At 44.7% G+C, this 15,021-nt stretch overlaps 1 protein-coding gene across 1 annotated transcript in view; it reads right to left on the bottom strand.

Moving 5' to 3' along the window:
* Positions 1 to 15,021, bottom strand: part of LOC124596215 — a 108,462-nt gene that overhangs the window by 21,619 nt on the left and 71,822 nt on the right. The window contains exon 2 of the mRNA XM_047135269.1: positions 3,189 to 3,480. Within this exon, the coding sequence (XP_046991225.1) occupies positions 3,189 to 3,479 (291 nt within the window). The 5' untranslated portion in view covers position 3,480. The remainder of the gene's footprint in view (positions 1 to 3,188; positions 3,481 to 15,021) is intronic.

Raw genomic sequence — 15,021 nt, forward strand, 5'->3', positions numbered from 1 at the left:
ACTTGGGATGAACTGTTCCTCAGTCATCGTCAGTAGTCCAGCTCAAAAGTTCCTCGTAGAATTGCGTACGCTCACTTGGAACATACCGCTACATCTTTTCTGCGACTTGAATTTTTTGCACTTTAATTGGCACCGATCCTGCTGGGTAGGCGGGGTTTGTTGGAGAAGGTACAGGTTCTCGCTGATGGGCCATGATGAATGTTGGCTCACTAATTCGTTGATACACGTCGAGCGTTTTATGAACCCAACTCTGTCACTCGACTAAACAAAGTGAAAGGAACTGGTGAGTGCAAAGTTACATCTGTCACATCTTAGCTTGTACCTTGTTTCTTCAGAAACTGTCGTCTTCTTATAATATTTTGTCCACCAACCTTTTAAGTCCAGAATGTCTGATGTGTCAACTTCTGTAACTATAAATTTTCCTGATTTTGTACTGCTTTCTACACTCCTGGAAATTGAAATAAGAACACCGTGAATTCATTGTCCCAGGAAGGGGAAACTTTATTGACACATTCCTGGGGTCAGATACATCACATGATCACACTGACAGAACCACAGGCACATAGACACAGGCAACAGAGCATGCACAATGTCGGCACTAGTACAGTGTATATCCACCTTTCGCAGCAATGCAGGCTGCTATTCTCCCATGGAGACGATCGTAGAGATGCTGGATGTAGTCCTGTGGAACGGCTTGCCATGCCATTTCCACCTGGCGCCTCAGTTGGACCAGCGTTCGTGCTGGACGTGCAGACCGCGTGAGACGACGCTTCATCCAGTCCCAAACATGCTCAATGGGGGACAGATCCGGAGATCTTGCTGGCCAGGGTAGTTGACTTACACCTTCTAGAACACGTTGGGTGGCACGGGATACATGCGGACGTGCATTGTCCTGTTGGAACAGCAAGTTCCCTTGCCGGTCTAGGAATGGTAGAACGATGGGTTCGATGACAGTTTGGATGTACCGTGCACTATTCAGTGTCCCCTCGACGATCACCAGTGGTGTACGGCCAGTGTAGGAGATCGCTCCCCACACCATGATGCCGGGTGTTGGCCCTGTGTGCCTCGGTCGTATGCAGTCCTGATTGTGGCGCTCACCTGCACGGCGCCAAACACGCATACGACCATCATTGGCACCAAGGCAGAAGCGACTCTCATCGCTGAAGACGACACGTCTCCATTCGTCCCTCCATTCACGCCTGTCGCGACACCACTGGAGGCGGGCTGCACGATGTTGGGGCGCGAGCGGAAGACGGCCTAACGGTGTGCGGGACCGTAGCCCAGCTTCATGGAGACGGTTGCGAATGGTCCTCGCCGATACCCCAGGAGCAACTGTGTCCCTAATTTGCTGGGAAGTGGCGGTGCGGTCCCGTACGGCACTGCGTAGGATCCTACGGTCTTGGCGTGCATCCGTGCGTCGCTGCGGTCCGGTCCCAGGTCGACGGGCACGTGCACCTTCCGCCGACCACTGGCGACAACATCGATGTACTGTGGAGACCTCACGCCCCACGTGTTGAGCAATTCGGCGGTACGTCCACCCAGCCTCCCGCATGCCCACTATACGCCCTCGCTCAAAGTCCGTCAACTGCACATACGGTTCACGTCCACGCTGTCGCGGCATGCTACCAGTGTTAAAGACTGCGATGGAGCTCCGTATGCCACGGCAAACTGGCTGACACTGACGGCGGCGGTGCACAAATGCTGCGCAGCTAGCGCCATTCGACGGCCAACACCGCGGTTCCTGGTGTGTCCGCTGTGCCGTGCTTGTGATCATTGCTTGTACAGCCCTCTCGCAGTGTCCGGAGCAAGTATGGTGGGTCTGACACACCGGTGTCAATGTGTTCTTTTTTCCATTTGCAGGAGTGTAGAATGTGCTGTGTTGTTTGACGAACAGTGAATATTCTGTCGAAACTTATCCGAAGTGATATCAGAGTCACGATCACAAGGTAAAAAGCTGTGTCCTCTCACTGGAAAATACTGCTGAAAAAGTTTGGAACGTCCAGAATCTGTCAGTGAAAGTATCTACTGGTTCCTTCGTGACAAACATACGAAGTGCTAGTCCAGCTTTTTATGTCTCGAATGCATAAAACACTGACTGAGATCTCTCTGAGATAAATAGATGCTGTACTAGTACTTTTGGCAGGCTAATACGAGGGTGTTTTGAAAATTTCTCGGAATCACCACGAGAGGTCAGCACAACGAGTTGTTCACGTGATAGTCATTGGACTGTTGCCTGGAAACACGTGCCACGTCAGTGCTCTTGGAAGAGAGCTGTGGCGGTGACGAGGCTCTGTTGTTGTTCCCACGTAGTGATTTGCGAAGATGGAAAAATCGAGATTTGAGCAGTGATTAAGTACTTCGCGAAGAAAGGAATGAAAGCAAAGGACGTTCGTGCCGATTTCCAGAATAAACTGGGGGACTCTGCTCCTTCATACTGGACTCAAGCCATGTTGCCAAGTTCACATTTAAATTTGATCGGGAGAGCTTAGATGATGATTCGCGCAGTGGTCGGCCAAGATGTGTCACTACTCGAGAAATCATTGTAAAAGTTCACAAAATGGTAATGTAGATCGCCTATTGAAAGTGCATGAAATTGCTCACGCTTGCCATATGTCATCTGAAAGTGTATATCACATTTTAACTGAAGAATTAGAAATGAATATATTTTTTATTTGGCACTTAGAAATATTTGCTAGGATACCTTATAGCACATAGATTTAAAACGTGTAAGCTTCCATCAGTAACTATGGTTTGGTGAAAATTGAATGTCTCTTTGAGTGGTCACTTTCCCACCCCCGCCTCCCCCTCCTCAACATGCGGCCCGAGATTTCGCTCTACAATGGTCAATATCGGCTTGTAAGCAAAAATATTTGACGACCACAAGTCTGGAATATTTCTTTCACGTATGGATAGTTGGACTAATTGTTCGAGGCAATTATCAGACAAAGTTTTCAGTATTATTTCTCAAGACTGTCCTCAGCGCCGGTAACCTATAATATCCCGAACTATTTTAATTAGGGCGGCATTTCCAGCTGTGGAAGTTATTTCCTCAAACACTGATAGAGGTGTATCAGGTCAGTTTCTTTAGGGGGGAAAATAATTTTCACGGAAGGAACTGGAGGCTGGTACAATATGGGTTACTGTTGGCGACGAACTTCATTGACTTCTGAACGGAGCTGCAAGCTCACCGAATGCAGGGACAAGGTTGACGGCCGCGGCGCCGACGCGGTGCTGTGGCGGGGGTAGCAGTGGCGGCTGGCGCCAGCCTTGATGAGCTCGACGACGAAGGGCTCCGCGCCCGGCTCGGAGCAGGCGATCATGAGGCAGGTGCCCTTGTAGGGCCGGCCGTACCAGTGGTCGGGGTCGACGTCGGGCCGCGCCAGTAGTTCGCGGAAAGCGGACAGGTCCCGCCGCTCCAGCGCCTGTATCAGCTCCATTTGCGCCTCCGAGCACTCGCACGTTGCCCGAGGCTCGAACATCCTGGAACAGCATAACGCGAGGGGCAACCGTATAGCTTTAATTGTTGTTGTTGTTGTTGTTGTTGTTGTCTTCAGTCCTGAGACTGGTTTGATGCAGCTCTCCATGCTACTCTATCCTGTCCAGGCTTCTTCATCTCCCAGTACCTACTGCAACCTACATCCTTCTGCATCTGCTTAGTGTATTCATCTCTTGGTCTCCCTCTACGATTATTTTTTGTTGATGTTCATCTTATATCCTCCTTTCAAGACACTGCCCATTCCGTTCAACTGCTCTTCCAAGTCCTTTGCTATCTCTGACAGAATTACAATTTCATCGGCGAACCTCAAAGTTTTTATTTCTTCTCCATGGATTATAATACCTACCCTGAATTTTTCTTTTGTTTGCTTTACTGCTTGCTCAATATACAGATTGAATAACATCGGGGAGAGGCTACAACTCTGTCTCACTCCCTTCGCAACCACTGCTTCCCTTTCACGTCCCTCGACTCTTATAACTGCCATCTGGTTTCTGTACAAATTGTAAATAGCCTTTCGCTCCCTGTATGTTACCCCTGCCACCTTTAGAATTTGAAAGAGAGTATTCCAATCAACATTGTCAAAAGCTTTCCCTAAGTCTACAAAAGCTAGGAACGTAGGTTTATCTTTCCTTAATCTTTCTTCTAAGGTGAATCGTAAGGTCAGTATTGCCTCACGTGTTCCAATATTTCTACGGAATCCAAACTGATCTTCCCTGAGGTCGGTCTTTATCAGTTTTTACATTCGTCTGTAAAGAATTCGCGTTAGTATTTTGCAGCTGTGACTTATTAAACTGATAGTTCGGTAATTTTCACATCTGTCAACACCTGATTTCTTTGGGATTGGAATTATTATATTCTTCTTGAAGTCGGACGGTATTTCGCCGGTCTCATACATCTTGCTCACCAGATGGTAGAGTTTTGTCAGGACTGGCTCTCCCAAGGATTATCACCACTAAAAAATTAAGTTATGTTGGTAATTTTTGTTTTTCGCAGGCATATGTCGTCAGTTCTGATACAAACTGAAATCATCGCACCAAAGTATCGTAACGCGCCGCTAGGTAAGCCAAAACAAAAGCGAGCAAACCGTTAATAAAGTGGATATTGTGCATGGATAACTCCATACCCGGCAGAAAACCGGACACCTCGAGATGTCAACAGATCGCAGGGGAAGCCTGAAGAATTATATCGAGAGACTCTACGGGTAGAAGATGTACCGAAATATCAAAAAGCTGGGCAGGCTTTGACAAAGAAAAGTGGCAATGATAAGTTCTTTCAGCTTCCTGCTGGTGTGTCTAGTTGGGTACATGGTGCAAGTTTTCGCCAGTATCAGTACGCATATGCACTGACGGTAAAAAATGCAACATCAAAAAATAATGAATGTAGAGTAATGAAGTTTATGGAATACATTTACCTTGGTAGCTTACTTAAGTGATTAACATTGCGAGAAAAACCGCTGAAAATTTGAAATGCTGGGACGTTAATATCCGGCGTAACCGCCAGAATGTAGAATGTAAGCATGCAAAAGTGCGTGCATTGTGTTGTACAGATTCCGGATGTCGGTTTCTGGGATGGGGTTCCATGCCTGTTACACTTGGTTGGTCAACACAGCAACGGTTAATGCTGGTTGTGGATGACGCTGGAGTTATCGTCCAGTGATCTCCCATAGGTGCTCGCTTGGAGACAGATCTGGTGATAGAGCAAGTCCTGGCAACATATCGATACTCTGTAGAGCATGTTGGTTTACAACAGCGGTATGTGGGCGAGAATTATTCTGCTGGAAAACACCCCTTGGAATGCTCTTCATGAATGGCATCAGCAGGTCGAAACACCAGACTGACGTACAAATTTGCAGTCAGGGTCGTGGGATAACCACGAGAATACTCCTGCTGTCATACGAAATCGCACCCAAGACCATAATTACGAGTGTATGTCCAGTGTGTCTAGCGCGTAGACAGATTGGTTGCAGGCCTTCAACCAGTTTCCTACTAACCAATACACGACCATCGCTGGCACTGAGGCAGAATCAGCTTTCATCAGAAAACACAAAAGACCTCTACCCTGCCCTTCAATGAACACCAACGAAGTCGCAAATGGCAGTGGAAGGAAAGCTATCGGGCTTCTGGCTCGGAGCTGTCCTTGAAGTAACCGATTTGCAACGGTTCATTGTGTCACTATGGTGCCAACTGCTGCTCAAATTGCTGCTGCAGATTCAGTACCGTGAGCCAGAGCCATACACCGAACTCGATGGTCTCCCCTCTCGGTAGTGCCACGTGGCCGTCCAGAGCCCAGTTTTCTTGCGACTGTACGTTCTCGTGACTATCGCTACCAGAAATCACGTACAGTTACTACATTCCTGCCAAGTCTCCCTGCAATATCGCAGAAGGAAAAACTAGCTCCTCGTAGCGCGATTGCACGACCTCGTTCAAACTCAGTGAAGTGTTGAAATGGCGTCTTTGTCGTCTTTAGACATTCTTGACTAACATTAACTCACCACGTCCAATCTCAAAGGTAACTAAAGCTCACGACCGTTGCAGCGTGTGTTTAAAGCAAACCTGATTTGCGTCCCCATAGGGCGCTATTAGCGCCAGTTTTATGCGACTGACGTGAAAGTTGAACAGACATCAACTTCCAGATGTAGGCATACGACTACCACTTTTCGTATATGTTGCACAACTCCTTCTTGGCTTTGGGAATTTTTTTCGTCTGTATATTTGTACCTCAGCCGTGACCGTGTTATCTGTGGCTCGTCATTTCGCAGATTCCGGTAAATCATGCTGCACAGAAGACTGGCAGAGGCTTACCTCGATGAGGACCAATTTGGGTTCTGGAATACTGACTGCAGTACTGACCCTACGACTTATTTCAGAAGAAAGAATAGAGAAAGGCAAACGTATGTTTACAGCATTTGTATATTCGGAGAAAGCTTTCTACAATGTTGACTGGAATACATATTAGAAATTGTTAAGGTTGGTTGGTTGGTTGGTTTGGGGAAGGAGACCAGACAGCGTGGTCATCGGTCTCATCGGATTAGGGAAGGATGGGGAAGGAAGGCGGCCGTGCCCTTTCAGAGGAACCATCCCGGCATTTGCCTGGAATGATTTAGGGAAATCACGGAAAACCTAAATCAGGATGGCCGGACGCGGGATTGAACCGTCGTCCTCCCGAATGCGAGTCCAGTGTCTAACCACTGCGCCACCCCGCTCGGTAATTCTTAAGGTAGCATGGATAAAACACAGGGAAAGAAATGTTATCTACAACTTGTATATAACCAAGGCTGCAGTTATAAGAGGGGAAAGACTTGGAAAGGAAGCAGTAGTGTCGGCTGCTGCGGCCGAGTGGTTCTAGGCGCTTCAGTTTGGAACCACGCGACCGCTGCGGTCGCAAGTTTGAATCCTGGTTAGTTAGGTTTAAGTAGTTCTAAGTTCTAGGGGACTGATGATCTCAGATGTTATGTCTGTACACTGAGACTGCAGTAATGAGAACTAGTGGAAAGAAAAAAGAAATTTGGAAAGGCAAATAAAGTTGAGGGAGAATAATGTGTCGTGCGGATATATCGTAGCGCGATTCAGTTTCCCCCTGGTTGGTAGCATCATTGGCGGTGGTAGAGTCAGAGCGATTTTCCAGCCCCAGAGGGAAGCGCAGTGACGATTAGGTCGATTTAAGCGCGACCACGGGGACGGTTGTACTGTCTCAGTGATCGGGTGTCTAGCAGTTTGTGTGGCGACGGTGAGTAGTTACAGCCGTGGCATCGTGCCCGATAAGATCCTTGGTTTGCTGCTGCATTTGGGATGAGTCGGCCAGATCAGTGTAGACGTTGTTTCGGTGTGTTGCTTGGACACTTACTTGAATTTAGATTATTCCGAAGAAGTTAGTGTTCATTGTGGTGCCGGGTTGGTTTCCTGTCCCCAGTTCCAAAAGATTGAACACGAGGGCGATTGGTGAATATACTCAACCGATTGCAGCTATTGATTGGACGGTTATTATGCTCCTGCTTCCTGGGAACTATAGTGAGCATTCAATTACAGTCCCAACGTCACAGCCGGCCGCTGTGGCCAACTGTTCTAGGCGCTTCAGTCCGGAACCGCGCTGCTGCTACGGTCGCAGGTTCGAATCCTGCCTCGGGTATGGATGTGTGTGCTGTCCTTAGGTTAGTTAGGTTTAAGTAGTTCTAAATCTAGGGGACTGATGACCTCAGATGTCAAGTCCCATAGTGCTTAGAGCCATTTTTTGAACCAACCTCATAATTTATGTGTGAAAAGGCTATTCTCTTACTTACCATCCTGGTCATTCATCGCCCTCTGTGAAGCAGTTTTTGTGAACTTTTCAAGAGATATCATTCAAGTCATTTTACTGCGTATTTTTAACTGTTAAGCCGACGGTGTGGAAGCCTCTTGGCGGGGTTTTGCTGGCTAACTGGCGTTATGCAAATTAAAGCGTTACATTGCGTGATTTCAGCGCACGACTCGCTTTTTCCAATTTTTTCCAGTGTATTTTCGTGTTGTAATTTTTTCTAAACTTGTTAACTAGCAATTTATATGTTACAGAACACCTAGAGTCCACGTGTGGTTTATATTGTGAGATCCGCTAAAACGACATTAAGTAAAAGAAATGATTAATCCTGAAGTGGACGCTCTCTCCGTTAATCGTACTAACGCGAGAGCCTAGAAACAGTTGGTCAACTGTGTTGAGTGTAGTTTTCGCCGCACACAGGCACCTTGTCCGCACGACAACTAATTGTGTTTATGTAAGTTTGCCATCAGCTTATTTACTTGGATTGCTTACTTGCTTAAATTTGGGTTGTACTGTTAAACGTCACATTGTTGATATTAACCGTCTGTGTTAAGGCTTGGATTTAAGGTCAAGACATCAGAAAAATTTTCTTAAGATTCTTTTCTTACATTTTTTTTCTTAAATGTTATTTTAGAGGTTTTGCCAAAATTACAACCAGTTGCCTTGCTTCCAAAAGATTATGGCCATTATCCTGTCATTCAACACCAGTTCCCTACCGCATTTCAAATAAATACAAAGTGTGAGGTTAGCAGAAGACATTGTAATTCTGTCAGAGACGGCAGAGCACTTGGAAAATCAGTTGAGCGGACAGTAATGTTTCGAAAAGAGATTATAAGCTGAACATCAATAAAGGTAAAACGAAGGTGATGGAACTTAGGAATGTAGTCGAATCGAATCAGGCGATACACAAGGAATTAGATTAAGAAATGAGAAACTAGAAGTAGTAGGCGAGTTCTGCTATTCGGGCAGCCAAATTACCGACGGTGGCCAAAATACAGAGGAATTACATGCAGATTGGCAGTAATAATATAGAATGTAAGTTTATTAATTGTTGTTGTTGTTGTTGTGGTCTTCAGTCCTGAGACTGGTTTGATGCAGCTCTCCATGCTACTCTATCCTGTGCAAGCTTTTTCATCTCCCAGTACCTACTGCAACCTACATCCTTCTGAATCTGCTTAGTGTATTCATCTCTTGGTCTCCCTCTACGATTTTTACCCTCCACGCTGCCCTCCAATACTAAATTGGTGATCCCTTGATGCCTCAGAACATGTCCTACCAACCGATCCCTTCTTCTGGTCAAGTTGTGCCACAAACTTCTCTTCTCCCCAATCCTATTCAATACTTCCTCATTAGTTATGTGATCTACCCATCTAATCTTCAGCATTCTTCTGTAGCACCACATTTCGAAAGCTTCTATTCTCTTCTTGTCCAAACTATTTATCGTCCATGTTTCACTTCCATACATGGCTACACTCCATACGAATACTTTCAGAAATGACTTCCTGACACTTAAATCTATACTGGATGTTAACAAATTTCTCTTCTTCAGAAACGCTTTCCTTGCCATTGCCAGCCTACATTTTATATCCTCTCTACTTCGACCATCATCAGTTATTTTGCTCCCCAAATAGCAAAACTCCTTTACTACTTTAAGTGCCTCATTTCCTAATCTAATTCCCTCAGCATCACCCGACTTAATTAGACTACATTCCATTATCCTTGTTTTGCTTTTGTTGATGTTCATCTTATATCCCCCTTTCAAGACACTGTCCATTCCATTCAACTGCTCTTCCAAGTCCTTTGCTGTCTCTGACAGAATTACAATGTCATCGGCGAACCTCAAAGTTTTTATTTCTTCTCCATGAATTTTAATACCTACTCCGAATTTTTCTTTTGTTTCCTTTACTGCTTGCTCAATATACAGATTGAACAACATCGGGGAGAGGCTACAACCCTGTCTTACTCCCTTCCCAACCACTGCTTCCCTTTCATGTCCCTCGACTCTTATAACTGCCATCTGGTTTCTGTACAAATTGTAAATAGCCTTTCGCTCCCTGTATTTTACCCCTGCCACCTTTAGAATTTGAAAGAGAGTATTCCAGTCAACATTGTCAAAAGCTTTCTCTAAGTCTACAAATGCTAGAAACGTAGGTTTGCCTTTCCTTAATCTTTCTTCTAAGATAAGTCGTAAGGTCAGTATTGCCTCACGTGTTCCAGTGTTTCTACGGAATCCAAACTGATCTTCCCCGAGGTTGGCTTCTACTAGTTTTTCCATTCGTCTGTAAAGAATTCGTGTTAGTATTTTGCAGCTGTGACTTATTAAACTGATAGTTCGGTAATTTTCACATCTGTCAACACCTGCTTTCTTTGGGATTGGAATTATTATATTCTTCTTGAAGTCTGTGGGTATTTCGCCTGTTTCATACATCTTGCTCACCAGATGGTAGAGTTTTGTCAGGACTGGCTCTCCCACGGCCGTCAGTAGTTCCAATGGAATATTGTCTACTCCGGGGGCCTTGTTTCGACTTAGGTCTTTCAGTGCTCTGTCAAACTCTTCACGCAGTATCATATCTCCCATTTCATCTGCATCTACATCCTCTTCCATTTCCATAATATTGTCCTCAAGTACATCGCCCTTGTATAGACCCTCTATATACTCCTTCCACCTTTCTGCTTTCCCTTCTTTGCTTAGAACTGGGTTTCCATCTGAGGTCTTGATATTCATACAAGTCGTTCTCTTATCTCCAAAGGTCTCTTTAATTTTCCTGTAGGCGGTATCTATCTTACCCCTAGTGAGATAAGCCTCTACATCCTTACATTTGTCCTCTAGCCATCCCTGCTTAGCCATTTTGCACTTCCTGTCGATCTCATTTTTGAGACGTTTGTATTCCTTTCTGCCTGTTTCACTTACTGCATTTTTATATTTTCTCCTTTCATCAATTAAATTCAATATTTCTTCTGTTACCCAAGGATTTCTACTAGCCCTCGTCTTTTTACCTACTTGATCCTCTGCTGCCTTCACTACTTCATCCCTCAAAGCTACCCATTCTTCTTCTACTGTATTTATTTCCCCCATTCCTGTCAATTGCTCCCTTATGCTCTCCCTGAATCTCTGTACAACCTCTGGTTCTTTTAGTTTATCCAGGTCCCATCTCCTTAAATTCCCACCTTTTTGCAGTTTCTTCAGTTTTAATCTACAGGTCATAACCAATAGATTGTGGTCAGAGTCCACATCTGCCCCTGGAAATGTCTTACAATTTAAAACCTGGTTCCTAAATCTCTGTCTTACCATTATATAATCTATCTGATACCTTTTAGTATCGCCAGGGTTCTTCCATGTATACAACCTTCTTTCATGATTCTTAAACCAAGTGTTAGTTATGATTATGTTGTGCTCTGTGCAAAATTCGACCAGGCGGCTTCCTCTTTCATTTCTGTCCCCCAATCCATATTCACCTACTATGTTTCCTTCTCTCCCTTTTCCTACACTCGAATTCCAGTCACCCATGACTATTAAATTTTCGTCTCCCTTCACAATCTGAATAATTTCTTTTATTTCATCATACATTTCTTCAATTTCTTCGTCATCTGCAGAGCTAGTTGGCATATAAACTTGTACTACTGTAGTAGGCGTGGGCTTCGTATCTATCTTGGCCACAATAATGCGTTCACTATGCTGTTTGTAGTAGCTTACCCGCATTCCTATTTTCCTATTCATTATTTATTAATATAGAATGTAAATTTGATTGTTAGTAAGTCGTTCATTATGTAAAGTATTTGTCTAGAGCACAGCCATTCACGAAAATAAAACTCGAACCATAAGCAGGCCAGACAAGAAAACAGAACTTTTAGAAATGTAATGCTACAGAATACTGCTGAAGATTAGACGATTAGGTCGTATGACTATCTAAGCGGTACTGAATCGAGTTTTCGAGAAAAGGAATTTATGAAATGGCTAAAAGAAGGGATCGATTGATGAAACACATGCTGGGACATGAAGGATAGGACTATGGAGGGAAGTGGGATGAAAAAATTGTAGAGTGAGACTAAGGCTTGATACAATAAACAAGTTGAGACGGATGCAGGTTGCAATAATTGTGCAAAGATGAAGGAGATCACACAGGACTAAGAGCGGCATCAAACCAGATGTACTGATCACCGCAATAACAGTCACAACGAGATATGGCTCCATGTAAACACGTTTTAATGTCGCCTCACCGATCACCGGTGACACCTGAAACTTCAGTACTTGGAAAATGTCTTACAAGAGGACCATCAAACCTTTTGATAACGTATTTTGATGAGTCTTGTGTATGTTGTAGGGGGACCTGTCCTGAGTACTTGGCTAACGTTTTTCTGTGCGACAGCCCCTAGTATCCGAGAAATTCTATTTGCACGGCCTGTACCTACAGCGTTACTCAAGTTTCGACCACGCGAGCGTAGTGCAGGGGCTAAAATTCCCGGCTAACGCTTGCGGCAGGAGTTCAAATCCTTCCCGTGTACTCTTTCTTCTTCAATTTCATTGCACATAAAATCATTAAAAAGGATATGTCACGCATAATTAAGCAAAAATAGTCACTTCCGGGTTAGTAATTGCATTAATATATCACTCATCGTAGCAAACTTTGTTAAAGAATCATTTTATTCTTACTTACTTCGCCACAACAGAGTTACGGATGGTATTTGTCGTACAAGCAACCGAAACACAAATTCGTAGTCTCCACGGACATATAAGTAAAGCTAATGCCTTGCAGGCACACTGATTTTTCAGAAGCGATACCGGAAAACACAGATGGTTTGGATTCAAAAAGATTGTCCTTTCTCCGATACGCAGCACGCATATTTGATCATTCCTGTGAAATCAGGTGTACTAAATATATGCAGACTTAAATAATGCATTTTTATAGAATTTTACGTCGAAGAAATTAAAAAGTACACTTGCAAGATTTGTACCCTTGGTAGCCGTTAACTTTAGCCGCTGTGCTACATTTGCTTGGTCGAAACATTACCAACGTTACGGATATGCACTGAAGAGCCAAAGAAACTGGTATACCTGCCTAATATCGTGTAGGGAGCCCTCGAGCACGAAGTGCCGCAACACGACGTGGCATGGACTCAACTAATGTCTGAAGTAATGCTGGAGGGAAATGACATCATGAATCCTGCAGGGCTGTCCGTAAATCCGCAAGAGTACAAGGGGGCGGAGATCTCTTCTGAACAGCACGTTGGAGGGCATTCCATATATGCTCAGTAATATTCATGTCTGGGGAGTTTGGTGGCCAGCGGAACTGTTTAAACTCAGAAGAGCGTTTCTGGAGCCACCCTGTAGCAATTCTGGAATTGCCCAACTCTGTCGGAATGCACAATGCACATGAATGGATGCAAGTGATCAGACAGGATGCTTACATATCTTTCACCTTCAGAGTCGTATCTAGACGTATCATGTGTGCCATATCACTCCGACTGCACACGCCCCAAATCATTACAGAGCCTCCACCAGATTGAACAGTCCCCTGCTGACATGCACGGTCCGTGGATTCATGTGGTTATCTCCAAACCCGTACTTGTCTATCCCCTCGATACAATTTGGAACGAGACTCGTCCGCCGGCCGGTGTGGCCGTGCGGTTAAAGGCGCTTCAGTCTGGAACCGCGTGACCGCTCCGGTCGCAGCTTCGAATCCTGCCTCGGGCATGGATGTGTGTGATGTCCTTAGGTTAGTTAGGTTTAAGTAGTTCTAAGTTCTAGGGGACTGATGACCACAGATGTTAAGTCCCATAGTGCTCAGAGCCATTTGAACCATTTTTTTTTGAGACTCGTCCGACAAGGCAACGTGTTTCCAGTCATCAACAGTCTAATGTCGGTGTCGACGAGCCCAGGTGAGGCGTAAAGCTTTGTGTCGTTCAGTCATCAAGTGTACATGGGTGGGCCTTCGGCTCCGAATGCCCATATCGATGATGTTTCATTGAATGGTTCGCACGCTGACACACGTTGAAGGCCAGCATTGAAATCTGCAGTTATTGGCGGAAGGGTTGCACTTTTGTCATGTTGCAAGATTCTCTTCATTCATCGTTGGTCCCATTCTTGTAGGATCTTTTTCCGGCCACAGTGATGTCGGAGATTTGATATTTTACCCGATTTCTGATATTCACGGTACACCCGTGAAATGGTCGTACAGGAAAATCCCCACTTCATCGCTAGCTCGGAGATGCTTTGTCCTATCGCTCGTGCGCCGACTATAACACCACGTTCAGACTGACTTAAATCTTGATAACCTGCCATTGTACCAGCAGTAACCGATCTAACAACTGCGCCAGGCACTTATCTTATGCAGGCGTTGCCGACCGGAGCGCCGTATTCTGTCTGTTTACATATCTCTGTATTTGAATACATATGCTGATACCAGTTTCTTCGGCGTTCCATTGTAGAAGACACGCATAAAACTATAATATAGATTTCCTCGGATACTGCGGGCCGTTGCATGTAAATGCGCTAGCCTGTTACACAGGACAGGTCCCTCTACAGCGTAACTAAGATTCATCAAAATACGTGGTTCACAGTTCTGACGGTGCCCTTGTATGTTACGTTGCCTACCTAGTTGACATGTCTATATTAGAGCTGTGGATGAAATATCGATTGGTTGATGTCTTTACCAAGGTGTATCAATATATGTACCAACCATACTTCTTTCATCGGTATATCGATGTCGGAATGTTAGTATCGAGTGATGATATTTTTATTATGTTCTTTCGAAATTTTCAGTCAGTATTTGAAATCGTTCTTTTGAAACTGTAGTAAAACATAATTTTACTTTCACTTTCTGAAGGGGTCTTACTACTTTTTGAGCCTTTCATCGAGTCCAGTCTTTTTTCTTGAGTGTGTGAAGCAAACTTATGTGGCACAAAGAACAACTCCAATTGCACTTGGGGGTGGAGGGAGGGGGTTGGCGGTGTGAATAGAATAACAAGATTTCCGATATGGTGAAACAGCACAGCATTTGCGTTAAAAAACAATTTTTAACGCAACTAATGTGCTATTTCTTCCCATCGGCATTGTTCAAAAACAGTTGCTGAAACTGATGAACAAAAATCTAGATGACGAGATTGGTCTTTGCGGTGGGCAGAGACGTGTGAGGGGAAATGCTGACTTAATAGGCACTCGGCGCTACAAACATAAACTGCAACGCTTAACATCACCATGCAATTTTGACTCTACGACAGCTAGTTCGCTGGCGTTT

The sequence above is a fragment of the Schistocerca americana genome, chromosome 2 (genome assembly GCF_021461395.2).
Source record: "Schistocerca americana isolate TAMUIC-IGC-003095 chromosome 2, iqSchAmer2.1, whole genome shotgun sequence".
Classification (NCBI taxonomy): Eukaryota; Metazoa; Arthropoda; class Insecta; order Orthoptera; family Acrididae; genus Schistocerca; species Schistocerca americana.